Source organism: Oryctolagus cuniculus, chromosome 11 (assembly GCF_051225735.1).
Source record: "Oryctolagus cuniculus isolate XC-2025 breed Fujian yellow rabbit chromosome 11, ASM5122573v1, whole genome shotgun sequence".
Classification (NCBI taxonomy): domain Eukaryota; kingdom Metazoa; phylum Chordata; class Mammalia; order Lagomorpha; family Leporidae; genus Oryctolagus; species Oryctolagus cuniculus.
Window position 1 is genome coordinate 14,869,209 of NC_142877.1, and position 22,189 is coordinate 14,891,397.

Consider the following 22,189-nt stretch of genomic DNA (forward strand, 5'->3'; position numbering starts at 1 on the left):
ACTAACGGACACATGGAATTTTTCTCATCAAGACTGATTCGGCTAATCCTACTGCCGAGGGCTCAGCTTCCACAGAGTTCCTGCCAGGGCGCCGTCCACCACAGGAACTAGCCACTAAGTGTCAGCTTACGTCGAATCCCTTCCATCACAGGGAGCAGCAATCTGTACTCACTTTCTGCATGTGGTTCTGCTTTCTCTGACCACTGCATCCATGGACTACGATGCCTGGGTTTCAGTTTTGCTATTCCACATGTAACACCACTGCTGACAAAGAGCTGATGTTACAGCAAAAGAAACACAGCAATGTGGTTGCACCTGCCGACGTTTCTGGTCTTACTCTGAACTTCTCTCATCTTTAAGCTGCTGGACCAGAACACTGAAATGGCCAATGGGAGACCCTGTTACAGTGCCAGCTGGAGACACTGCAGGGTTGTAGCTGTGTCCTGCAGGATACAGTGTATCCACTGCAGCCAGCCAGTGTGAGTCCAGCAATGCTGAGGTGGACGTGGAAGTAACCTCACTACTGCACAGAATAACTCATCCCCAAACTTGTGTTCCCATCCCTGAAACTTTGGACTCTGATGGCTTAGGCCTTACTTTTTTTTTTTGGACAGGCAGAGTGGACAGTGAGAGAGACAGACAGAGAGAAAGGTCTTCCTTTGCCGTTGGTTCACCCTCCAGTGGCCACCGCGGCCAGCGCGCTGCAGCTGGTGCACCGCGCTGATCCGAAGCCAGGAGCCAGGTGTTTCTCCTGGTCTCCCATGCGGGTGCAGGGCCCAGGCACTTGGGCCATCCTCCACTGCACTCCCGGGCCACAGCAGAGAGCTGGCCTGGAAGAGGGGCAACCAGGACAGAATCCGGTGCCCCAACCGGGACTAGAACCCGGTGTGCCGGTGCCGCAGGTGGAGGATTAGCCTAGTGAGCCGCGGCGCCAGCCTCAACCCTTACTGCTCCCAAGGCAGCAGTGCCTCTTGGACTTGAGTGGTTCAGCTGAATTAGAAGTTGAGACTTCCACTTGGCCATCGAGCTCCTCGTATCATTGAAACTACAGGCAAAGAAGTCGGATACTCTTCTGGCTGGGGCACGTGATCTTGACTACTAAGGATGCACTGGGCTCTTCCTGCACGATGGTAACATGAAGACTATGTGTAGAAATCGGGTGCCCCATTGCACGTCCACATCCAATACGAAAAGAGTAGTGGAAGAGCACAGCAACCCAAGGGCCACCAAGCTTGAGCCATTTCACCTGGCGAGACACCCCCAGCAGCTGAGATGCTGGCTGAGGGCCGAGGACTAGCTAGAGAGAAAGAAATTTAAATGTCAGCAGTGACTTGGGCTCAGTTACAGCAGTGAGGGCTGGAGCAGACATGGGTATTTTTTTTTAATTTTTTTTTTTTTTTTGACAGGAAGAGTAGACAGAGAGAGAGAGAGAGAGAGAGAGAGAAAGGTCTTCCTTTGCCGTTGGTTCACCCTCCAATGGCTGCCACGGCTGGCGCGCTGCAGCGGCGCACCACACTGATCCGTTGGCAGGAGCCAGGTACTTATCCTGGTCTCCCATGGGGTGCAGGGCCCAAGGACTTGGGCCATCCTCCACTGCACTCTCTGGCCACAGCAGAGAGCTGGCCTGGAAGAGGGGCAACAGGGACAGAATCCGGCGCCCCGACCGGGACTAGAACCCGGTGTGCCGGCGCCGCAAGGCAGAGGATTAGCTTAGTGAGCCGCGGCACCAGCCATGGGTATTTTCTTCTTTGTTCCTGGGTGCAGGTGCACTGACTATAAGGGATGCTGATGACAGTTACACTGGCATTTTAACCTGTGTATGATGGGATGGGACTAGAGGAGGAATGGGAAGAGACTCCAGCATCCTACAGAGTGGTGTTTGTGAGTCTTCTTTTAGGAGGGGGTGAGCAGGTCCTCATCCTGGGAGAGGGGCCAATCCTGTTAGGTTGAGCATGAAGACCTTGTTCAGGTTTTACTGTGAGTGGGGAGTGCCAGTGTGGGTGTTTGCGCAGCCTGGGGGGTGGGCAGTGCCAGTTGCTGTCTGTGGACCCTAAGATCCACCTTGCCTTGCTTAACCCTGGCTATTTTTTCTTTTTCCCTTGATGAAAAGTTGTGCAAATTTTCATTCTTTTTTTTTTTTTTTCAAAATAAATAAAACTATGCCTTATATTCCATCAATTATACTCTGGTTTAATGTTCTTTGGGCATTTTAACAGATTTTCCCTGCTGGGGCTGTGGGGTGGAGGGGTGTGCCCTGGGTGCCCACCTGAGGTCCATGGATGGGTATCGTGAGCCGGTGGTTCTGAGCGTGCTCAGTGCGCTGGGAAGCGCTGTGCCCGAGTCAAGAGCAGAGCTGTGGGAAGTCTCTCCAGAAGCCAGCCGCAGACCCAGCAGCCTGACCGCTGAACGCAACTCCTGCTTGCTCTTGCTGAGAAGTGAGCTGGAAACTTCGTGTCTCCCCGCCTCTAGCCCGTTTTGGAGACGAGAGTTGGGTGGACCCCACCGGGTTAGAAAAGAAAAGCAATGGCTCCTCCTGGATGCTTTATTGGGGACTTTCAGTGGTTTCTAAGCATGAGCCTCGGTGACACCCAGACCCTTTCCCAACATGCGAAAGGCACAGGAAGGCGAGCCCTGTCCAGGGTGGGCAGTGTGGATGCAGAGACCTCCCTGCGTGGCACGGTGCAACATGGGGGGCCCCAGGGCCTGATGGGGAAGGAGGGCGTCGGAGGAGGTGGCATGGGCGGAGCCTGGAGAGGGACCCGCCCCTGCCCTGGGCTGGGCCTGACCTTCGGGCAGAAGGTCAGCATGGCTTTTACTGAACGTCCCACCTTATGGGAAAGCTCTAAGGTAGGCAAGGGTGACAGAGGCTGCCTCTGGGGCTTTCTGTTCCAATGCCAAATTGGGAGGGATGAGGGTATGCTCTCCAGGTTGGTCCCAACCATGGCCTGGTGTTTGGGTGCCACCGCCTTGGCCCGAGCCAGGGCTGCCTCAGTCCATGTCCAGGAGAAGAACGAAGCCCCTTCTGATCTTCAGGGGCCTCCCGGGGGCATCTCTGGCCCTCCAGCCCCACGCAGAGGTACTGGTTAGAAGAGTCGAGTCTCGATGTTGGCTTTGTCCCGTGGAAGAGTTCCCTGGGCAAGAGGGAAGCAGAGCCGAGGGGTCAGGCCCCCTGAGCCTCCAGCACCTCTCAGAATCTGGGCCCCGCTGGATGAAATGGCAGGGGACTCACCTCAGGTCCTAACCAGCCCCCGCAGTTCTGTCTCGAGACCTTGAGTCAAAAGGAAAGGCATTCAGGTTGTTTCCACTTTCACTTCCTTCCGGTCCTTAGCAGAGCCGCGGCCTCTGGTCAAGGTCACGGTCACGGTCACGCATTGGCAACGTCTACTTCTACACTATGGCACGTGTCCACACTGACGATGGGAGTACTCAGAACAGGGGCGGGGAGGGGCTGCCGCGTGTTCATGGGACATGGGTGGTGGAGAGCTCGTGGGGTATCACACGGCAGACACACCGACAGTCAGACGTCAAGCCCGGCCTGGCTCTAGATGTATTTTTTCTTGAGGTACCAGTAGGCAAAGTAGCCCATCCCGCCCAGGGAGCCCATGAGGAAGGACGCCCCGAAGAACGAGGGGGGCTTCCGCTTGACCAGCCGGAACGCATTGGGGATGACGGCTGACAGCAGGGTGGTGTGGATGTCGCCTAGAACTTTCCGGAAAGCAAAGCGTCTCTGGACCCTCTCAAAGAAGGACTGCAGGTTGGGCCGGCTGCCGTCTTCCCAGTATTTCTTGGACAGTCCCAGGAACTTGAGGCGGTGCAGGGTGGCTCCGAGGAGGACGTCGGCGAGGGTGAAGGCGCAGCCGCAGAGCCACAGCTCGCACTTCTGCCCTGCAGCGGGAGAGAGCAGAGGTCGACACCACTTCCCTCTCACCAGTCCCCTGGCTTCCGCCTGCCCACCATCGTGCTTCCCACTATTCCTGGTGGTGCCACCGCCTTACCCTGATGCTGCCTCTATCACGTTTTTCTGTAAGTCAGCTGACTTGAGCGCAAGTAGGGGTTTACACTCCAGACTCACAAATCCACTGTCCCTGACAGCCCCACTTGGGTGTCCACACACGTCCACCTCCACCCTTCCAGCCGCTCAGGCCGGAGTCCTTGGTGCCAACATGAGTTATTGCCTTTCCTTTCTTCTACCCTCCAGGCCCCACATACATGGCCAGCAGTTCCCATCGGCTTTATTTTAAAAACACAGCCAGGGTCTGATGCCACCTGCACCGTCCTGGTGTAAACAGCCGTGCTCGCCTACCCCAGTGCGCACAGCGTCCCCTGAGGTCTCCCTGCCCCCAGAGTTCACTCAGCACAGCCGCCGGGGGTCCTGAGAACTTCACCCTGACCATGCCACTTTTCTGCACCCAAGCCCCCTGAGGGGCACCTTGTTGGGGTCACAGTAAAAGCTGGGCCCTCTAAGCTCCCAGGCGCTGCGAGATTTGGCCCTCGGGCATGGCTCAGACCTGATTCTACTTCCCCCCTCTTCTACTCCTCCAGCCACACTACCCTCCTTGCAGCCCTCAGGCCAGGAACAGCCCACCTCTGGGCCTGGAACAGAATCCTCCACAGGACTCAGTCCTCTGCCTCCTCAGGTCTTGGCTCAGAGGCATCTTCTCAGGGGGCTTCATGGACCAGCGACTTATAAATGACCCCCGGCCAGCAGCCGCCGTCCTCTGCCCTGCTTTGTTTCCCTCCACAGAGCTTGTCACTGCTCTGCGCCATCTGTTTCCCGTATCTACTCTGTCAGACTCTGTGGGGCAGGGACTTGGACCTGCGTGCTCATGGCTGGATCTCGCACCTGAGACAGTGCCTGATGCACAGTGGGTGTTCAGCCAGTCTTTTTTTTTTTTTTCTTGATAGAGTGGACAGTGAGAGAGACAGAGAGAAAGGTCTTCCTTTTGCCATTGGTTCACCCCCCAATGGCTGCCACGGCCGGCGCGCTGCGACCGGCGCACCGCGCTGATCTGAAGCCAGAAGCCATGTGCTTCTCCTGGTCTCCCATGCGGATGCAGGGCCCAAGCACTTGGGCCATCCTCCACTGCCTTCCTGGGCCACAGCAGAGAGCTGGCCTGGAAGAGGGGCAACCGGGACAGAATCCGGCGCCCTGACCAGGACTAGAACCTGGTGTGCCGGCGCCACAAGGCAGAGGATTAGCCTAGTGAGCCACGGCGCCGGCCTCAGCCAGTCTTTATGGGATGACTGATGGTGCCATGATCAGTGTTGTTAGCCACAAACTATCTGAAATGATAAAACTAAGCCGAACAAAACACATACCATTCAGCTCTGACTGGTGCAACTGCTCACCAAAACCTCTGAGGCCAAGACTTATGTTTTGTTTGCTTGTTGTATTTTTTTAAAGGGGCCAATATTAACACATTATAAAGGGGTTAACACATATTTAAAGGTAGCAACAAGCACCCTTTCTTTGATATGGTCAAAAGAACTGAAAAGAGAGTAATCCTCAGTGTGTGGTTCTAATTGTTCTCACCACGGTCGTGGGCATCTAAAAGCAGCCTGCATGCAGAGGGTACGCTTTGTGCACGCTGCCTCTCCCGGCTGCTTAGACTTGAAGTTCTGCAGCTCCTTCGTCTCTCTCACCTCTTTGCTCACAGACCTTCAGTTCTCCTCACTGACTACAAGTTCATGTCTAAATTCTTTTGCTTGGTTTTGAAGCCCTTTCGAGAGAGGGTTTAGCTCCAATATACTTCTCTAATCTTTTTTTTTTTTTTTTTTGACAGGCAGAGTGGACAGTGAGAGAGACAGACAGAGAGAATGGTCTTCCTTTGCCGTTGGTTCACCCTCCAATGGCCGCCGCGGCTGGCGCACCGCGCTGATCTTAAGGCAGAAGCCAGGTGCTTCTCCTGGTCTCCCATGGGGTGCAGGGCCCAAGCACTTGGGCCATCCTCCACTGCACTCCCGGGCCACAGCAGAGAGCTGGCCTGGAAGAGGGGCAACAGGGACAGAATCTGGCGCCCCGACTGGGACTAGAACTGGCGCTGCAAGGCAGAGGATTAGCCTAGTGAGCCACGGCGCCGGCCAACTTCTCTAATCTTGACTTCTCTCAAATTGCCTGTCTGCTCACTGTTCCCCCAAACAGGCCACGCCCATCGCAGCCTCTGGGCCTTCGTCCCTGCTGTGTCCCACGCCCGTGATGCTCTCTTCTCTCCCTCCACTTCCTGTAAAGTCTGCTTTCCTGGGAAGAGCACTTCCGCACATTTGGATGAGCTATTCCTTCCAGCTCAGGAATTCCATGAATCGGATGCCCTCCATCATCAAAACTGCCACCCCCAGCATGCTTCCTGTTACTTCAACAGATATTGACCTGGGAGTATGTGCTGGGATGAAGACATTTCAAGACACAATGACTTCCCTCGGGAGGCTCAGGGCCATGGAGGGAAGGAGTTAAGATAGAGTGAAGGCTTTAGCCCGAAGTTGTTCTTGTGTATATAACTTCCAAGATGCCAGATGGACATGCAGGGGAGAGAGACAGTGAGGCAGCAGGTGGAGGCAGCGCCTGGTTCAGTGTCCTCAGCAGAGAGGTGGGTCTTGAAGCTGGGAGACTGCATGGCACTAGAAAGGGGATGAGTGCACAGACTTGCACATTGGGGTGCTCCAAAGCTTAGACACTGGGCAAGAAGGAGAAAGCAGCAGAGGGGTGAGGAGCATCTTGTGAGATAGGAGACAAACCAGGGGGGCGTGGTGGCAAAGAGGAGGGAGTGCTCAGTGTGTTCAAAATCTGGGTCAAATAAGAGGAGACCTGAGAAGTGGTGATTGCGTTTAGTGACTGGTGACCTTGACAAAGGCAAGTGGAGCAGAATGCTGCTGCTGAAAGCCTGGTTGGAGGGTGTTCAAAAAAGGAGGAGAGGAATTGGAGGCAGTGAGCAAAGATCATTGTTTCAAGTTTTGATGTAACAGGAAGGGCAGGCCAACAGAGTGAGACAGGTCAAATGCACGTTTCAAAGCACATCGATGGGAAAGATCCAGCAGAGACGAGAAATGCCTCTACCAGGAAGAGCGGAGAGAATTACGGACAGGTGTCTGGAGGGGATGAGTGTGGATGGTTTGCAGTGCGCTAGGGAAGGGACTGGTCTTAGCTAGTTCATCCTTGGCAACGAGAGGGAATATGTGCTACCACATTCCATCCAATCTCAGTCATCACCAAATGTAAGACACTGCCCCAAAGTAAGAGAGGTAATGAAGCTTCTGATTGTGAGAAGCATTCCAGTTTCAGGGGTGTTAAGATGTGATTGAACAAAAATGCACCCTGCAATTGGTGAGAAACAATTTAGGTGTGGACACTGATGCCAGCGGATGGTGGTTGTGGGGAGCAGAGCTGTGCAGTCTCTTCCAATGCTTCGATTTTCTCAGTGACAAAGCGATCGGAGGGTTAAGGACAGGGAGGTTAGGGAGCCACCTGGAGAGGGAGCAGTGGGAGGCCGGGGCAGCGTCTAGGTCCCCTGCGAGTTGCGCTCATGAGTTCAAGTGGGAGTCCAAGTCCCTGCAGCTGTCTACGCACAAGGGTATTGCACACATGGGCATCTTTCTGTGGCGTGGGATCACCACGTGGGTTAGCATAGAGCATGCCCACATCACCTGGCTGTTTGCCTGTAGACATGTTCACGAGCTTGTATGTGTGGGTTACAATTATGCTATTTATGTTTGTAGGCAAATACCAATAGCTACAATGCACAACTGTGTCCATGCAAGCTCCTGTGTAGCTGTCTGGATGTCACCTGAGGCCCTGCCCCTTCCCTTTCCTCCTCTCCTCTCTTCTAGCCATGCATGAACCCCACCTGGTGCTTCTCCCAGTCTGCCAGCTCCCCATAAAGCTGGCCATCCACACCTTGCCACGCCCACGCCCACGCCCTGGAGGGCACTCTGCTGACGGCCCCATCACCTCCTTCTCTGAGCAGACAATCGCGTGTCTTTGCATCTTCTCCCACTTCGCTCAGCCCTTTCCTCAGGGGTCTCTTCGTTCTGAAAAGAGAAGCCTTCGGACACGAAGGCCCTCACTCTCCGCCTTGACGCCCACAAACCCGCAGGCAGGCACCTCTGCTGGCTGCCGTCGGGGACACCATGGCAGGTGCTGTCCTATGCATCCGGGCCTGCGCATCTTCAGTTTCCCCGTCTAGACCCTCCCACCTTCACCACGCTGCTCCGCGCCCCGGAAGGCCGACGTAATGGAGGTGTCACTGGGGTCCCTGCCCTCTGGCTCCCCAGGGTTAGGCAAGGAGGGAGCGAGGCTGGAGATTTGCCTCCATCAGCCCCACTCTGTGGGTGGCCCTGGCCAGGGTGGCCCTGAACTGAAAGTCAGGTGGCCTGTCTGGTGGCCCCCCAACACTGTCTCTGTCCCAGTTCTTGAATCTGCTCCCACCCCTAAGGATGTCAGGGCCAGGGTGCTGCTCGTTGTCTTGTGTCCCTGCGTCCTGCCCACAGTCCCTTTATTGAGCCCTCTAATTTGGCCCAGTTGGAGGATGACCCGTTTCCCACGCCCTCCTGTCTTCCCATGATCTTTGTGTGGCCGCTCCCACACCATCCACTTCTTTCTGCCGCGTCATTCCGAGCAGCGTGAAAACACACCCGTCTGTCTCCTGTCTTAAACCTTTGCCTCTGCTCAGCCCGCATCCGTCTCCAGCTCCCGCTTCTCTGTTCCGTCTGCAGGCACACTTTGCACAAGGGCTGTTCTGTTCCTTGCCTCCCATTCATTCTTTAACTTGTTCCAATTTGCCTTTTGCCCCCACACCCTTGTGCAACTGCTCTTGGTGAGGCCACTGCCAATATTCTTCATAACAAATCCAGGGCTCTTTCCTCTCCTGGCTCACTCAGTCTCTGAGTAGCATCTGACACCATCTGCCTCCTTAAAACACAGCCTAGTCCCAGCTCCTGAGAGACAGGCCCTCTGCGCTGTCTGGCCACTCCCCCTCTGGCACCTCTGCCTGTTTTCCTCCTCAGAGTGGCAGAGCCCATGGCAGCTGAGGTGGTTGTAAAATATGTTGACAACTACCTGATGCTGCACCCTTCAGTGGAGCCCAAATCTGCCCCCTCTGCAGTAGGGGCTGTGTTTCGTGACTTCTGCGCAGAGCATGGCAGGCCACAGGAGACACTGTGCCTTCTGCCTCTGTCTGTCTGGGATCACTCACTCGGGAGACAGTCAGCTGCCATACTGCAAGGAAACCCAAGCAGCGCTGGGAGAGGGCCATGGCGCTGAGGACCTGAGATCTGCTTAGCTCACCAGTGAGGCCCTGCGCCTCTAGCTAAGAACCGTGGGGATGAACCAGCTCAGAAGGGAATCCTCCAGCCCTCGTCAGGCCGTAAATGACCACAGCCTCAGCCCACGGCGTGACTACGACCTGCACCAGACAGTCCGGAACGAGAGCCAGCCAGCTAAGCCGCTCCAGAACCCCGGATCTGCAGGAAGCGCTTTCTTTGTGGGAGCCTCAGAGCTCTCCGTTACGCAGCTAGAGGCAGCTAACTCGGCCCAACTGCTCCTCTGTCTCTCTTCATCCCTCCCTAGAAGACCATCCGTTTCTGCAGCTTTGCACGTCATGTGGTGGCTGAGCTCTCCCGAGTCCCTAGCTCCAAATCCTGACCCCTCCTTTGAGAGCCAGACTATAGTGTCTCACGCCTATGTGATATCCCCCGGGGTGTCTCAAAGGCATCCCAAACTCACTGTCTCCCAAATGGAACCCTCAGTTCCTCCTTGCCCCATCAGCAAATGGTTCCCTTCAGTGGTTCAGGCCTCTCCTCCCTTCACTCCTCCCCCCACTGTCAAGTTCCTTTCTATCCCCCAATCCTTCTTAAGTCCATCACACCTCTCCATCTCCACTGTGGCCACCTCAGCCCAAGCCAACATCACCTGTCTCCCAGGTGGCTCCAGTGGCCTCCCTGGAATCCATTTCCACAAGGCCATCAGAACTCAGCACCTCACAGACTGCAAGAGTGGCCACAATCCCCTCCACTCCTGTACACACACCCCTGGGTGATGCGGCTGTGCTGCCATCAGGAGGCAGAGTCTAAGCCTCCACCCCTCAACCTGGGCTTTACCGGATCACTCGCTTGAGCTCGGGGGACTTCAGAGCAAACGTGGGACAAGCAGAGGCTGGAGGGGGTTTGCACATCGGGTCTCTATTCTCGCACTGCAACTATTGCTGTCTGAAGGAGCCCGGGCTAGCCTGCTGGATTAGGGCAACTAGTGGCCCAGTCAGCTCCAGGGCCTTGCAGATGGCAGCAACAGCAGATATGCTTGTGAGACCACTGCCACTGGCCACGAACATGGGAGACCAGCTGTCCCCATATGGGACAGCCACGAGCTATCCCAGCTGAGCCCAGCCCCCAGACCAGGCCACAACTCATGAACAAACTCATATTTGGGATGGTTTGATATACAGCAAGAGCTAACGGACACAAAACCTTCCTAGGAGTTCCCCTTGTATTTAGTACAAAATCTAACCTTGTCAACATAGATAGCTCAAGGCCACGATCTCACCTTGTCCCTCTAGCTCCTCCCAAGCTCACTCACATCACTGACCACACAACACAGCACACGGTCACCTGGGGATCCCTGTCCTCTCCCACCTCCTGTCATTCCCTCAGCCTGGGACCCACCTCCCCTGGTTCTCCAATGGGCTCCTTCCGGTCACACCTTGAAGTCCAGCTCCTCACAGAGGCTTTTTCTGTCCTGCTCTCAACACAAATCACTGTTTGTGACTCTGTTGCCTTGCGACATTACTGGACGAATGGCCTTCCCCTCCCCAAGGTGAGCTCCATGAGAGCAGGAACAATGTCGGGTTGTGGTTCACAGCTGTACCTCCAGGACAAGCCACATAGCAGATGTTCAGTAAATGTCTGAGTGCACGAGTGAAAAACCAAGGTCTTCCCCATTATTGTGTCCATTTCTGCTCCTGGAGGACTTCGCCTCCAGCCAGGCGCTGTGAGAGCACTCAGCACTCCCTGTGCTCGTGGATCCTTGCAACCCTGTGGCCCAGACTTAACTCCCAGCACCTCGGGGTGTGACTGCCTTTGTAGAAAGGGCCTTTACAGAGGTGGTTACGTGAAAATGGGGATGTTCCGGGGGGCCCCGAGACACTCGGACTGCAGTAGTTAGAGGGGATTTGGACGTGCAAAGACACCAGGAGGCTGTGGCCCAGACTCAGCAGGAAGCGGCCACAGGCGTGCCAAGGAGAGAGGCTCAGCAGAATCAACCCTGACGACACCCTGACCTTGGACTTGCAGCCTCTAGAATGGTGAGACAATAGAGATTTCTGCTGACACTTTGTCTTGGCAGTCCTAACATCTAATACAGAAATAAACAACAGCCGAGAGTCAAGGTCACCCAGCGAGAGGACAGCAGAGCCGAGACTCCATCTGACCATGGAGGCCAGACCACCATGCCTTTCGGCCCTGACTCCCCCCAGGCACCGTCTCAGGTAGTGGCAGGAAACTTACTGTGTAAGTAGGCAGCATTTTTCACTCACTTAGCCATACCACGCGGATTTTCAGAAAGGCTTTAAGGAAGCTGGCTTCCATAGGCACGGTGGCATCGCTGAGCAGGACTTTAGGTTTCTGTGTGTGTCCTGAGGCTGAGGAGACTCGGGGCCCGCTGCAGAGGGGGACCCTGTCCTTGGCCCAGCGATGCCGTTTATGAGCTGCCTGACCAAGCCCGTCACAGCATCTCTCGGAGCCTTCCTTTTCACATCTGGAGAACGGGCACACTTTCACTCTCACGTGTTTGCCACTGGCATTGCCAAGAATGGGGCCAAGTGCTCTTCCCATCTTACCCATCAAGATGGGTCAAGGGCTATAAGTTGTGGTCTCACCACACCAGTTCACAGATGAGGAAGCAAAGACTGATCGGGAGAGCCATTTGTCCACAGTCCCAAAGGCCATCCAGCAAAGCTGGAACTCTAACTCAAAGCTGTCTCACTCTAGACGCCTCCTTCCAGTCTGCTCTGCAGTCCCCTCCCACCACATACACAGACACGTGTGTGCAGGGAGCCATGCGTGCAGTAGTGTCATACATCTGCATGGCTGAGGAGACGGGACTATCAGACTCAGAAAACAGAGCAAGATGGAAAGGATTTGAAGAGGGCTCTGAAAAAGATGGGGTGTAACTGGCAGATGGAGCCAGGTAGCGTGGGGTGGGTACGCCAGCCATAGGAGCAAGGCTGTGGAGGCGGAATGAAGCTGGCATGTCAGACTCAGAGACCCGCTCGCAAGCAGGAAGTCAGGGTCAGAGAGTGGGTGAGCTTGAATGTCTGGCTGTAGCAGCAGTCGGGGCTGGGCAGGGCAGGGAGGGTTGGGTGGGCTGCAGCCCCCACCATGCCCAGGCTGGCACCCACCCTCATTCTCGAGTTTCCTCTTCTCCAGCTCAGCCTCGATCTGGTCCAGCACCATGGCCAGCTCCCCGAGGATCTTCTTCAGGTAGCTCACGTCATCATGCTCCAGTATCTTGGCCTGGGGGATAGGGCAGGTGGGAGCGGGGGAGGCTGAGCCGGCTCCACACAGCCAGGATATCCAGGGGTAGAGGGAGCTGTGCCTCACCCACTCTGCAAACCCAGCCTCCAAATATCCCCTCGGGGGAGAGAAGGTCCCACTGTCAGTCCTATAGGTTTGGCTTCCTTGCCTAGGTCATTTTGTGGGGCTGGTCCCTCCCTCCTACACACGGCTGCTGGCTGCCAGTGGCTCACAGCTGCCTCTTTCCCAGAGAATTGCTCTCAGCCAATGAGGAGCTGCTCAGACCAGAAATCCCTGGGAGGTCATCCGCTCTACCACCAGATAGTCTGAAGGCAGGGATACGGCGACATGAAATGCTGGTCCCTGCCCTGAGGCGGGCCACCCTGACACTGCGTTTTATGCCACAAAGCATCTGTGGCGCTGGATGTGGCTTTGCTTCCTCTCCATGCTCCCCCACCCCCATCCTTACTGGGTTTTCTTCAGAGATCCCACACTTTCTCCTCAGCTGAGGACCTCTGCTCAAGGTGCTGCTTTTAGGAACACAACCCAAGACACGAGGAAACAGAAGCCCGGGGTGGCAGTGGCCTGCCCAAGATCAAGCAGTCGGCCAGCGGTGGAGGGGACAGGATTGGAAAAGCAAGTCAATAGTTTCTTCCATTTCATGTCATCAGTGGGTCTTCTATGTAGAACCAGCGCCTTCTAGTTGCTCCTTTCCATGGAAAAGAAGGTGTGTGTGTGTGTGGGGGGGGGGTCTGCAGGCCAGGGCACTCACCATGAGCTTCTTCTGTTTAGAAAGGTAGGGCTCAGAGAGCGGAGGCTCCTCCTCATGGTCCAGTTTCGTGAGGTCCGTGGTGGCGCTGGCTAAATGTCCTGCAGAGAGAAGAGGAAAGGCCCTGCCCCTCTGATACCCTGTGCCTCCCCCTCCCTTCCTGCACACAGCCCAAACACTGCGCAGGACGGTGACAACATCTACAGCTGACACTGGTGCTGCAGTGATGCAGTGATGGAGGGGATGCTACCCTGCCCCAGGCTCAGGCTGGTGGGAGACGGACGCACCAAGACACTCAGTGTCACAGCGTCACCCGTCTGTACTGCAGAGCAGACAGAATGCTGTGGGAGCCAGGGAGCCGCCCGCCTGGGGCACAAGGGGTCAATCAAGCACCTCCACCAAACAGGAGCTGCCACTCATGAGCTTGAGTAAGGATGTCAGAAATGGACAGAACCCCAAGCCATGACCTCATCGTCTCCCCTGCCTCACCTGCTCCTCCTCCTGCAGCCTCCCCCACCTCGAGCCCAGCCAGGCCCTGGGAGTGGTCCTTCCGTCTTTCCCTCTCTCCTCCTCACAGCAACCCAGCCCCAAGTCACGCTGACTCCTCCTCCTTAATCTTTCTCCTATGTCCTCACATCCAACCTCGCCCATTCAGCCCACTGATCACCTCTTTATTAAGACCCCCAGTCATCTTTTACCTGGATGATTTTTAACCCACCCCTATCACCCCACGCCCTCCCCTCCAAGCCCTTCTCCCCACTTCTGCCAGTCACACACTTGACCCTGCCTTTTTTTTTTTTTTTTTTTTTTTGACAGGCAGAGTGGACAATGAGAGAGAGAGACAGAGAAAGGTCTTCCTTTGCCATTGGTTCACCCTCCAATGGCCGCTGCGGCTGGTGTGTTGCAGCCGGCGCACCGCACTGATCCGAAGGTAGGAGCCAGGTGCTTCTCCTGGTCTCCCATGGGGTGCAGGGCCCAAGCACTTGGGCCATCCTCCACTGCACTCCCGGGCCACAGCAGAGAGCTGGCCTGGAAGAGGAGCAACTGGGACAGAATCCGGCGCCCCGACCGGGACTAGAACCTGGTGTGCCGGCGCCGCGGGTGGAGGGTTAGCCTATTGAGCCACGGCGCCAGCCTTGACCCTGCTTTTAAAACTACCTTTAAAACTTGCCCCTGGCTCCCCTCTGCCCTCAGATAATGTCCCAGCTCCTCAACCTGACTTCAGAGATCCTGCAGGCTCCAGCTCCTCTCCCTCTCACCCATTCCTTCTTCCACTGAGTTCCCCCAGCTGCCCCAATGGTACATTTCAGCCACTCCAAATGCTTGCTATTCCCTCATGGTGCCAGACCATTCCAAACTGCCAGCTTCTGTCCACACTGCTTCTCCCTCTGGAACAGCCTTACCCTCTGTTCCTGAAAACATTCTTCCAGGTCACTGCTCCATGAAGCCGTTCCTGTTCCTCCAGATCTGACCATCTGATGCCTTTCTTGCCCAGTGTCCACTGCCACCAGGGAACACAGACAGTGATCAGAGCGGCCATGGCACAGCTCGATCAACCTCGCAGACATGTGAAAAGAGCCCCACTGGACGTGAGCGGTGCACAGCCTGTAGTCTTTGCTCCATGGCCATACTGAACCCAGGCACTGTGGCAGGGGACACGGGCGTCTTAACTGCTGGGCTGAATGCCCACCCCCTGTATGTGGAGATTTTGATGCTGATGTCCCCATCTCTGCAGGTAGATGTCTCCCACTAGACTTTAAGCTTCTGGACAGCAGTGCCTATGTCAGACTTCTCTCCGTTCCCTTAAAACCCAGTGCAGGCTGGCACAGAGCAAGAGCTTAATGAGCGCTGAACAAATGAACGAATGAATGAATGAAACGAGTGACTGGTGTTGTTTATCCAGTGTCCTCTAAGGTCTCACCCTCCATCACCTTGATCCTGGCCTGATACTCTGGCCTGACACAAACCCATGCTACACACTCCCAGCTCTTTCAGCTTCAGAGCTATATTAAGTCTCATGGATGTTTTATGAATGTGAAGGTCAAGTAGCGCAGCTTCTTTCTTGCCAGTCACTGGGGCTGCCCGTGGCGCTCTCTTTAGACTGCAGGAGGCCAGGCCAGGCCGGGGAAGACGTTGGGCTGACTGGAAGGGTTCTGCAGGCTGGGTGATGCTCCTTCTGCAACCCCTGAGGTCCCTTCTCCCCTGGCAGGGGCCCTGAGATCCTCTCTGCCTTTTTATTTTTTTAAAGATTTATTTATTTTCTTGAAAGGCAGAGTTACAGAGAGGCAAAGGCAGGGAGAGAGAGGGAGAGGGAGAGAGGGAGAGAGGGAAAGAGAGAGAGTCTTCCATTTGCTGGTCACTCCCCAGATGGCCACAATGGCCAGAGCTGCGCTGATCTGAAGCCAGGAGTCAGGAGCTTCCTCCAGGTCTCCCTCGTGGGTGCAGGAGCCCAATTACTTGGGCCACCTTCTACTGCTTTCCTAGGACATAGCAGAGAGCTAGATTGGAGGTGGAGCAGCTGGGACTTGAACTAGCGCCCATTTTGGATACCAGCACTGCAGGCGGTGGCTGTACCCACTACACCACATCGCTGGCCCCTTCTCTGCCTCTTCAAAGGAAGGAGTAGCCCGGGCACCTTCAAGTGGCTCAGGACAGGTTGGGAGGACACCTCCAGCTGCCCTTGGGCCTGTCTCTGCCCCAGGCCAGGCATCATTGCTCACCTGGAAGACAGCGGGGCTCTGAGCGTTCTATGCACACTGCTCTCTGGGAAGCGCCCTTCCTGTCACTTTCTCCTCTGCTCTCTGGATGAAATCCCTCTCCTGCCAGACCACCCCCCAGACTCACACCACGGCCAGTGCCAGCTCCTGGGCTAACATCAGCTCCCACCACACCACATCCTGTCCCACCCAGGATCCGAAACGATAACGATGCCCCTCTCCTTCTCCAACCACCTCCTACTCATCCTTGGATGTTGCTGCATTCTGGTCCCACAGCCTCGATGCTGCTGCCTGGATTATAATGCTGATGGGTACTGGATGGAACATTGTTACACTCACTTACTTTGAACAGGTTATACATGCATACTTGCTAGCAATTCAGATTAAAGAATGTATGGGAGGGGCCAGCATTGTGGTGCAGTGGGTTAAGCCGCCATGTGCCACATCAGCATCCCATATTCAAGCGCCAGTTTGGGTCCCAGTTGCTTTGCTTCTGCTCCAGCTTCCTGCTAACGCACCTGAAAAGTGCTTGGTTCCCTGCACCCAGGTAGGAGACCTGGATGGAGTTCCAGGCTCCTGGCTTTGGCCTAGCCCAGCCCTAGCTGTTGAGTCATCTTGGAAGTGAATCAAAAGAGAGAGGAGCTCTCTTGCTTGCTCTCTCTCTCTGTCTTTCAAATAAATAAGTCTTTTTTTTTTGACAGGGAGAGTGGACAGTGAGAGAGAGACAGAGAGAAAGGTCTTCCTTTTCCATTGGTTCACCCCACAATGGCCACTGCGGCTGGCGCACTGTGGCCAGTGCACCGCGCTGATCCAAAGCAGGAGCCAGGTGTTTCTCCTGGTCTCCTCAAATAAATAAGTCTTTACAAGAACAACTGTTTAGTAAACTTCTCTTCTTTCCACCTGTGGTCCCTCAGTTTGCCTCAAGGGAAACACACCAGCAGCTTCTTGCACATCCTTCCAGAAGTCCCCTTTGCAATGCAAACAACCTGTGTGTTTAGCCCCTTTAGGTGCACTTGGGAGAGCATCCCAGGTTCACATGATAGCATTCCATACACCTGTTAAATTTTAGACACCTGCACAGTATCCGCATGTATGGAAGTACTGTAGCTTATTTTCCCAGTCCTTGACTCATGCATAGCTGGGTTATTTCCAGTGATATTTCTTGCTGTTGCCCTCTGTGCTGCAGTGAATATCCTGTTCCGACCTGTGAGTGCACACTTCCAAGTGTAACCTTGGATCATTCCCAAGGTGTGAGTCATTTTCGGGTTGGGACAGGCTAGCCACACTGCCCTTCAGAGAGGCTGCTCAAACTTACTTAGTCTCGTACTGTAACTAACTGGTTACTTTCTTTGCTTCCACAGAACCATGACCCTGGGATGGTAACAGCTGTGTCTGTCCCCGTCTGTCCCTGGCCCTCTGTCTAGAGCTTTTATAAGTGCTGTTGACTGAATATGGGCAGGACTGTATAGATATGTTCCGAGTCTTGTTCAAGGGGATTCTAAAGGGAGAGGGCTAAGTTCCTCAACCTGACACCCCACCCCCTCACCTTTGGACATCAGCCTCATTCCTTTCAGAGGGAGGAAGCGATCATTTACTGAGCACTGATTGTCTACTGAGAATCTTCAAGGGGCCCGATGCTGTGGCACAGCGGGTTGAAGCCCTGGCCTGCAGCACCGTCATCCCACATGGACACCGGTTCAAGTCCCAGCTGCTCCACTTCCAATCCAGCTCCCTGCTTATGCACCTAGGTGGGCAGTAGGAGATGGCCTAAGTGTTTGGGCCCCTGTACCGACATGGGAGAGCCAGAAGAAGCTCCTGGCTCCTGGTTTCTGCCTGGCCCAGCCCTGGTCGTTGTGGCCACTTGGGCAGTGGATGGAAGACCTCTTTCTCTGTCTCTACCTCTCTCTGTAACTCTTTCAAATAAATAAAATAAATCTTTTTTTTAAAAAATAATCTTCAAGAATCAGACAAACCCCTACATAGGACAAATAACCCCATGGCCACTACAAGGGTTGTAAGGGGGAGAGGGAGAGTAGGGGCAGGAAAAAGGAATGAGAGGAGAGAGAGACACAGAGAGAGAGACACTGGGAGAGGAGGACGGGCGCATTTAATTAGGAACACGGTGAACAAGATGGAAGGCCAGAGACAGGGGGCGAGAAAGCAGCAAGAGACGGAAAGGAGAAAGAGCACTGGGTGCCCAGACGAGGCAGAGACCAACAGAGACAGCAAGAGAGAGGAAGAGGTGGGAGGAAGGAGGCAGAGGAAGACACACACGGAGACACACACACACACACACACACACACAGAGCATGCACGCCCACGAGAGAGAGAGAGAGAGAGAGAGAGAGACCCAGGAGAGAGGACTCTGTCCAAAGAGGGGGGGGGCAGCGGGGGGGCTCGCTTGGCTGCGCCTGGCACTCACTGCGGATCTCGGCCGTGGCGTACTTGGGGATCATGGAGTCGGTGGTGAGCTCGGGGTGCAGGATGCAGCCGTGCGTGTAGGCGTCCATGGGCAGCGCATCCAGCAGCTCGCGGTACTGCAGCACCCGTGCGTGCTGTGGGCTCCCCGCCTCGGGCATCAGGGCCAGCACATGTTCTGCAGGCACCAGCAGGGCTCCGCCTCAGACACCCACCCTAGCACCCCCAGACCACAAAGGGTAGCATCCAGGGGTCCCGGGCCCATCCCTCTCCTGCTGGGCTGTCAAGCTGTCCCCCTGACAGCCAGCTCCTCTCTGCTTAAAACCTGTGGCCAGATGGGGTCTAGGCCCAGTGCTGCCTGACTTCCAGAGAATGGACGTCCAGGACTGAAGAGCCTTCCTTTCACCCAGAACCTGCCTGAGCCCTGAGGCCCTTCTGCCTCGGTGGTGGACAGCGAGCTCCTGAGGGAGACCACGCGCTGCTGTGGGCTTCGGGGTGTCTGGGACAGCGCACTGTGCTCTGAGGAGTCTGGCCCTGCCTGTGTCCTGCCCATGCCCCAGGACCCCGGGAGATCCTGACCCTGTCTGTGGGGACTGAGGGACTCCCGAGGGGCCGTGGCCCTGCCTGTGACTCCGGGCCTCCTGGGGAAGGGGCTGTAGCCCCAGTACTTCTAAGAAGTGTCCGGGCCCTGCCCTCTGCCGGGGGTCCTCGGGGAGCCTGCCTGTCGCCCCGCGGTGCCTCGCCCATGACCCTGGCGGATCTCCGAGGTGTCCCGCAGTGCACGCAGCCCCGCGGGGGCTGTACCTCCGGTGAAGGTGCGCTCCACGTAGTCGATGATCTGGTCATAGTCACTGATGATGTTGTCGCCGTGGATGATGACGGGCACCTCCTCGCCCAGGTTGAGCCGCATGAACCAGGGCTCCTTGTGCTCGCTCTGCGGCAGGCTCACGTCCCGCTCCTCACAGGCCAGGCCCTTCTCGGCGATCACCAGCCGCACCTGCAGGCGCCAGGGGCAGAGCGGGGAAGGCGGGTGGACACAGGGGACACTCTGCCCAGGCAGGGCGGGGGCGTGCAGGGAGGGAGGTCAGAGGTCACACACAGGAGGGGACACTGTTGCTTTCAGCCTGTTCTTGGGCACCTGGGTTGGGGCAGAGCTGCCAGGGACGTGCACTTGGTGGTGGGAAGAGCCCGGCTATGCCGGGGCACAAGGGGCAGTGCTGCCTGCTGGGTAAGGGGCTGGTTTACAACTGGGCACAGCCGGGATAGGACGCTGGTCCTGTGGGCAAATGCCTTGCACTTGCTGGGCCTCAGCTCCCCTCCAGGCAGGATGGGAGTATGAGCAGAACCAACCCAAGGCCCGGTACCCAGACACCCACGCCACGACTGATCACCAGCAGGACACAGGGGCAGACTTTCTCATCACCACAATCGAGAGTTAACTTTTTCAAACTACTTGAGGAACAACAGGTAGAGAAAAATGATTTGCCCACATCCGCTGAGCCCTTTATTATCCTCTGACAGCGTCCCACCTGGATGCTCCCCAGAGGAGGGCAGATCAAGGAGCAGTTTCCTATCTTTCCTGCCGAGAAAACTAAAGCTCCGAGAAGGGAAGTAACTTTCCCAAAGTCAAACAGCAGCAATTCAGCAGCAGACTTAGGGCCGGAAGCAACCATTGCTGACTCCTATCCCAGTGTTCTCTGCTCAGACGGCTTCCTCCAGGGGTTCCAGGCTCACCCCTCCTACCCCCACCCCTACCTCCACCCTCGGTCTTTCCTTATATCTCGTGGGAGCTAACAGACAGCCCTGAGACTGAGCATGCTCCTGAGCCAGCCCCAGGTTTCTGAGCTGGGAGATGGTTAGATCACCCGGTCCAGTCCCCCCACCTGTGGATGGAGATTCAGCAAGGAGGAGCACCTAGCGCAAGCCGCCCCTCCGCCGACAGGATGGCACGTGGTCAGCTCCCACACCCTCCTCCCTACCTCTGGCTCCAGCCCAGAGAGCAGGGCTACCAGACAGGCAAGGTCAGTTCTCAAGGAATCACCCCACACAGTGGGCAGTTCCTGGGCCTGGCCATCCCCGGCCTCCCCACCAACACTCCTGCTGCCAGAGCCAGGAAGTGCACACCCAGCGGAGGCCTCCTGCTGTCATGGGCAGCTCTGGCTGACTTGGCTCTGCAGGTAGCTCTACTTCTGTGTGCCTCAGTTTCCTTTCCTGGAAGCCCTACAGCAGTTCCCCCAGAGGGCTGCTGTGAGGATGAGGTGTGTCAGACCCCGTGGGACGGTGCCTGGTGCCCAGCAGGGGCAATGTGTCTCGGCTACTTGCACTAGATTTGGTTTTGGAGGCGGCCAGATCTGGATCTGAAGCGTGGCTCCTCGGCATGTTTTTGTTGTTGTTGCTGTGTGGGCCTGAACGCGTCAGTTGACCTCTCTGATCTCTAGTTACCATGAAATGGGCAATGTGGTATGCTTTTTCGAAGCTGGCATGAGGTAGGGACGGGGTGATGTGGATGGAGTCCCGGAATGGAGAGTACTATGTGGGTTCTGACATCACTGTGATCTCTCTCTCTCTCTCTCTCTCTCACACACACACACACGTGCGCTCCTGAACCCCCTGTTGATGTCCTGTAGTACTTGGCACCCTACCCTCACAGCTAACCTCAACATGCCCTTCTGTTTGGTGGAGTGTGGGGAAGGAGAGGGAATCGAGCCCTGAGCACCCAGCACTTCTTCATGGCTTGATTTGCTGTTAGCCAAAAGCAGGTCCTACAGGTGGGGCCCGAGGTACAGGAATAGTCCCTGGGCTGGGAGGCTGGGATTGGACTTTCATCCTTTCTCTGTCCCAGCAGTGCTGTGTGACCTTAGGGCTATTGCTGCCCCTTTCTGAGCCCCTGTTTCTCCTTAGCAAAACAAGGGGTCTGGACTCTGTGTCCAAGGAGTGTCCTGCAGCCCTGCTGAGAGCTGACAGCACATTCACGCTGTGCGGGAGACAGGGCGGCTCCCCTTCCCTCCGCGGCAGCAGAAGCAGCAGGTGCAGAAAGTGAGCAGCCCCAGCAGCAGCTATATGGGTCTGGGTGTGTGAGTGTGTGAGTGGGGCGCATGAGTGAGCAAGTATGTGTGCATGAATGTGGGCGAGTATGTGTGCGTGCACAGGACTCTGGGCACTCACGCCCTGCGTGAGAGCATATGTGCAGATGTGAGTGCGCATGAGCAAGAGTGGGTATGCCCATGTGCATCTGAGCTCCAGGGTGGCCTGTGGCCTTGTAGCAGCCCCAGAGCAGTTGAGGCTGGGATTTGACGGGAGCAAAACCATTCGTTCTATTTCTACTCACCCTGGTCTCCTTCAGCCTCAGCAGCTGAGTTCTACCCAGCCATTCAGCCTCCCTACCCAGCTGAATACATGCAAATGGCAACTGAACCAGGCTTTTGCCCTTGGCCTTCCATCCTGGCAGGGTGCCCCCTGCTCTTTCTGGGACTCCAGTGAGGGTGCCAGCTGTGGCTGCTGCCTGGGGGAGGGGACTGCCTTCAGAGGTAAAGTAACGCTGTCTGGAGCTGCCCAGGGTCTCCTTTATCTGAGCAGGCCAGAAACGTGTGCCATCCTGTGGGTGGGGGACCCAGAGCGGAGCCAAGCCAAGGGAAGGCCACGCAGCCACCAAGGCCCACACCCAGTGTGACCAGGCTTCATGCAGCCCAGGGCCAAGCTTCTGCCCCGTGGGAGCCCGAAAACAGCCCACTGATGCGTCGTGCCGTGGCTCAGGCACTGTCCCACGTGTGATGCTGACTGGGTTGGC

The 22,189-nt window shown here is 56.1% G+C and overlaps 1 protein-coding gene across 7 annotated transcripts in view; it reads right to left on the reverse strand.

Moving 5' to 3' along the window:
- Positions 1–2,169: 2,169 nt before the first annotated feature.
- Positions 2,170–22,189, reverse strand: part of GDAP1L1 (ganglioside induced differentiation associated protein 1 like 1) — a 50,871-nt gene continuing 30,851 nt past the window's right edge. For 3 of the 7 annotated variants that reach the window (XM_070051819.2, XM_089307969.1, XM_002721068.6), the window contains 5 exons: positions 19,207–19,399; positions 18,407–18,580; positions 13,271–13,368; positions 12,384–12,498; positions 2,170–3,885 (listed from right to left, as the gene is read on the reverse strand). In XM_070051819.2, the coding sequence (XP_069907920.1) occupies positions 3,542–3,885; positions 12,384–12,498; positions 13,271–13,368; positions 18,407–18,580; positions 19,207–19,312 (837 nt within the window). In that variant the 5' untranslated portion in view covers positions 19,313–19,399 and the 3' untranslated portion in view covers positions 2,170–3,541. Of the gene's footprint in view, positions 3,886–12,383; positions 12,499–13,270; positions 13,369–18,406; positions 18,581–19,206; positions 19,451–22,189 lie in introns of all 7 variants that reach the window. The other 4 variants (XM_070051820.2, XM_008274466.5, XR_011379875.2 and 1 more) reach the window with 3 other exon arrangements.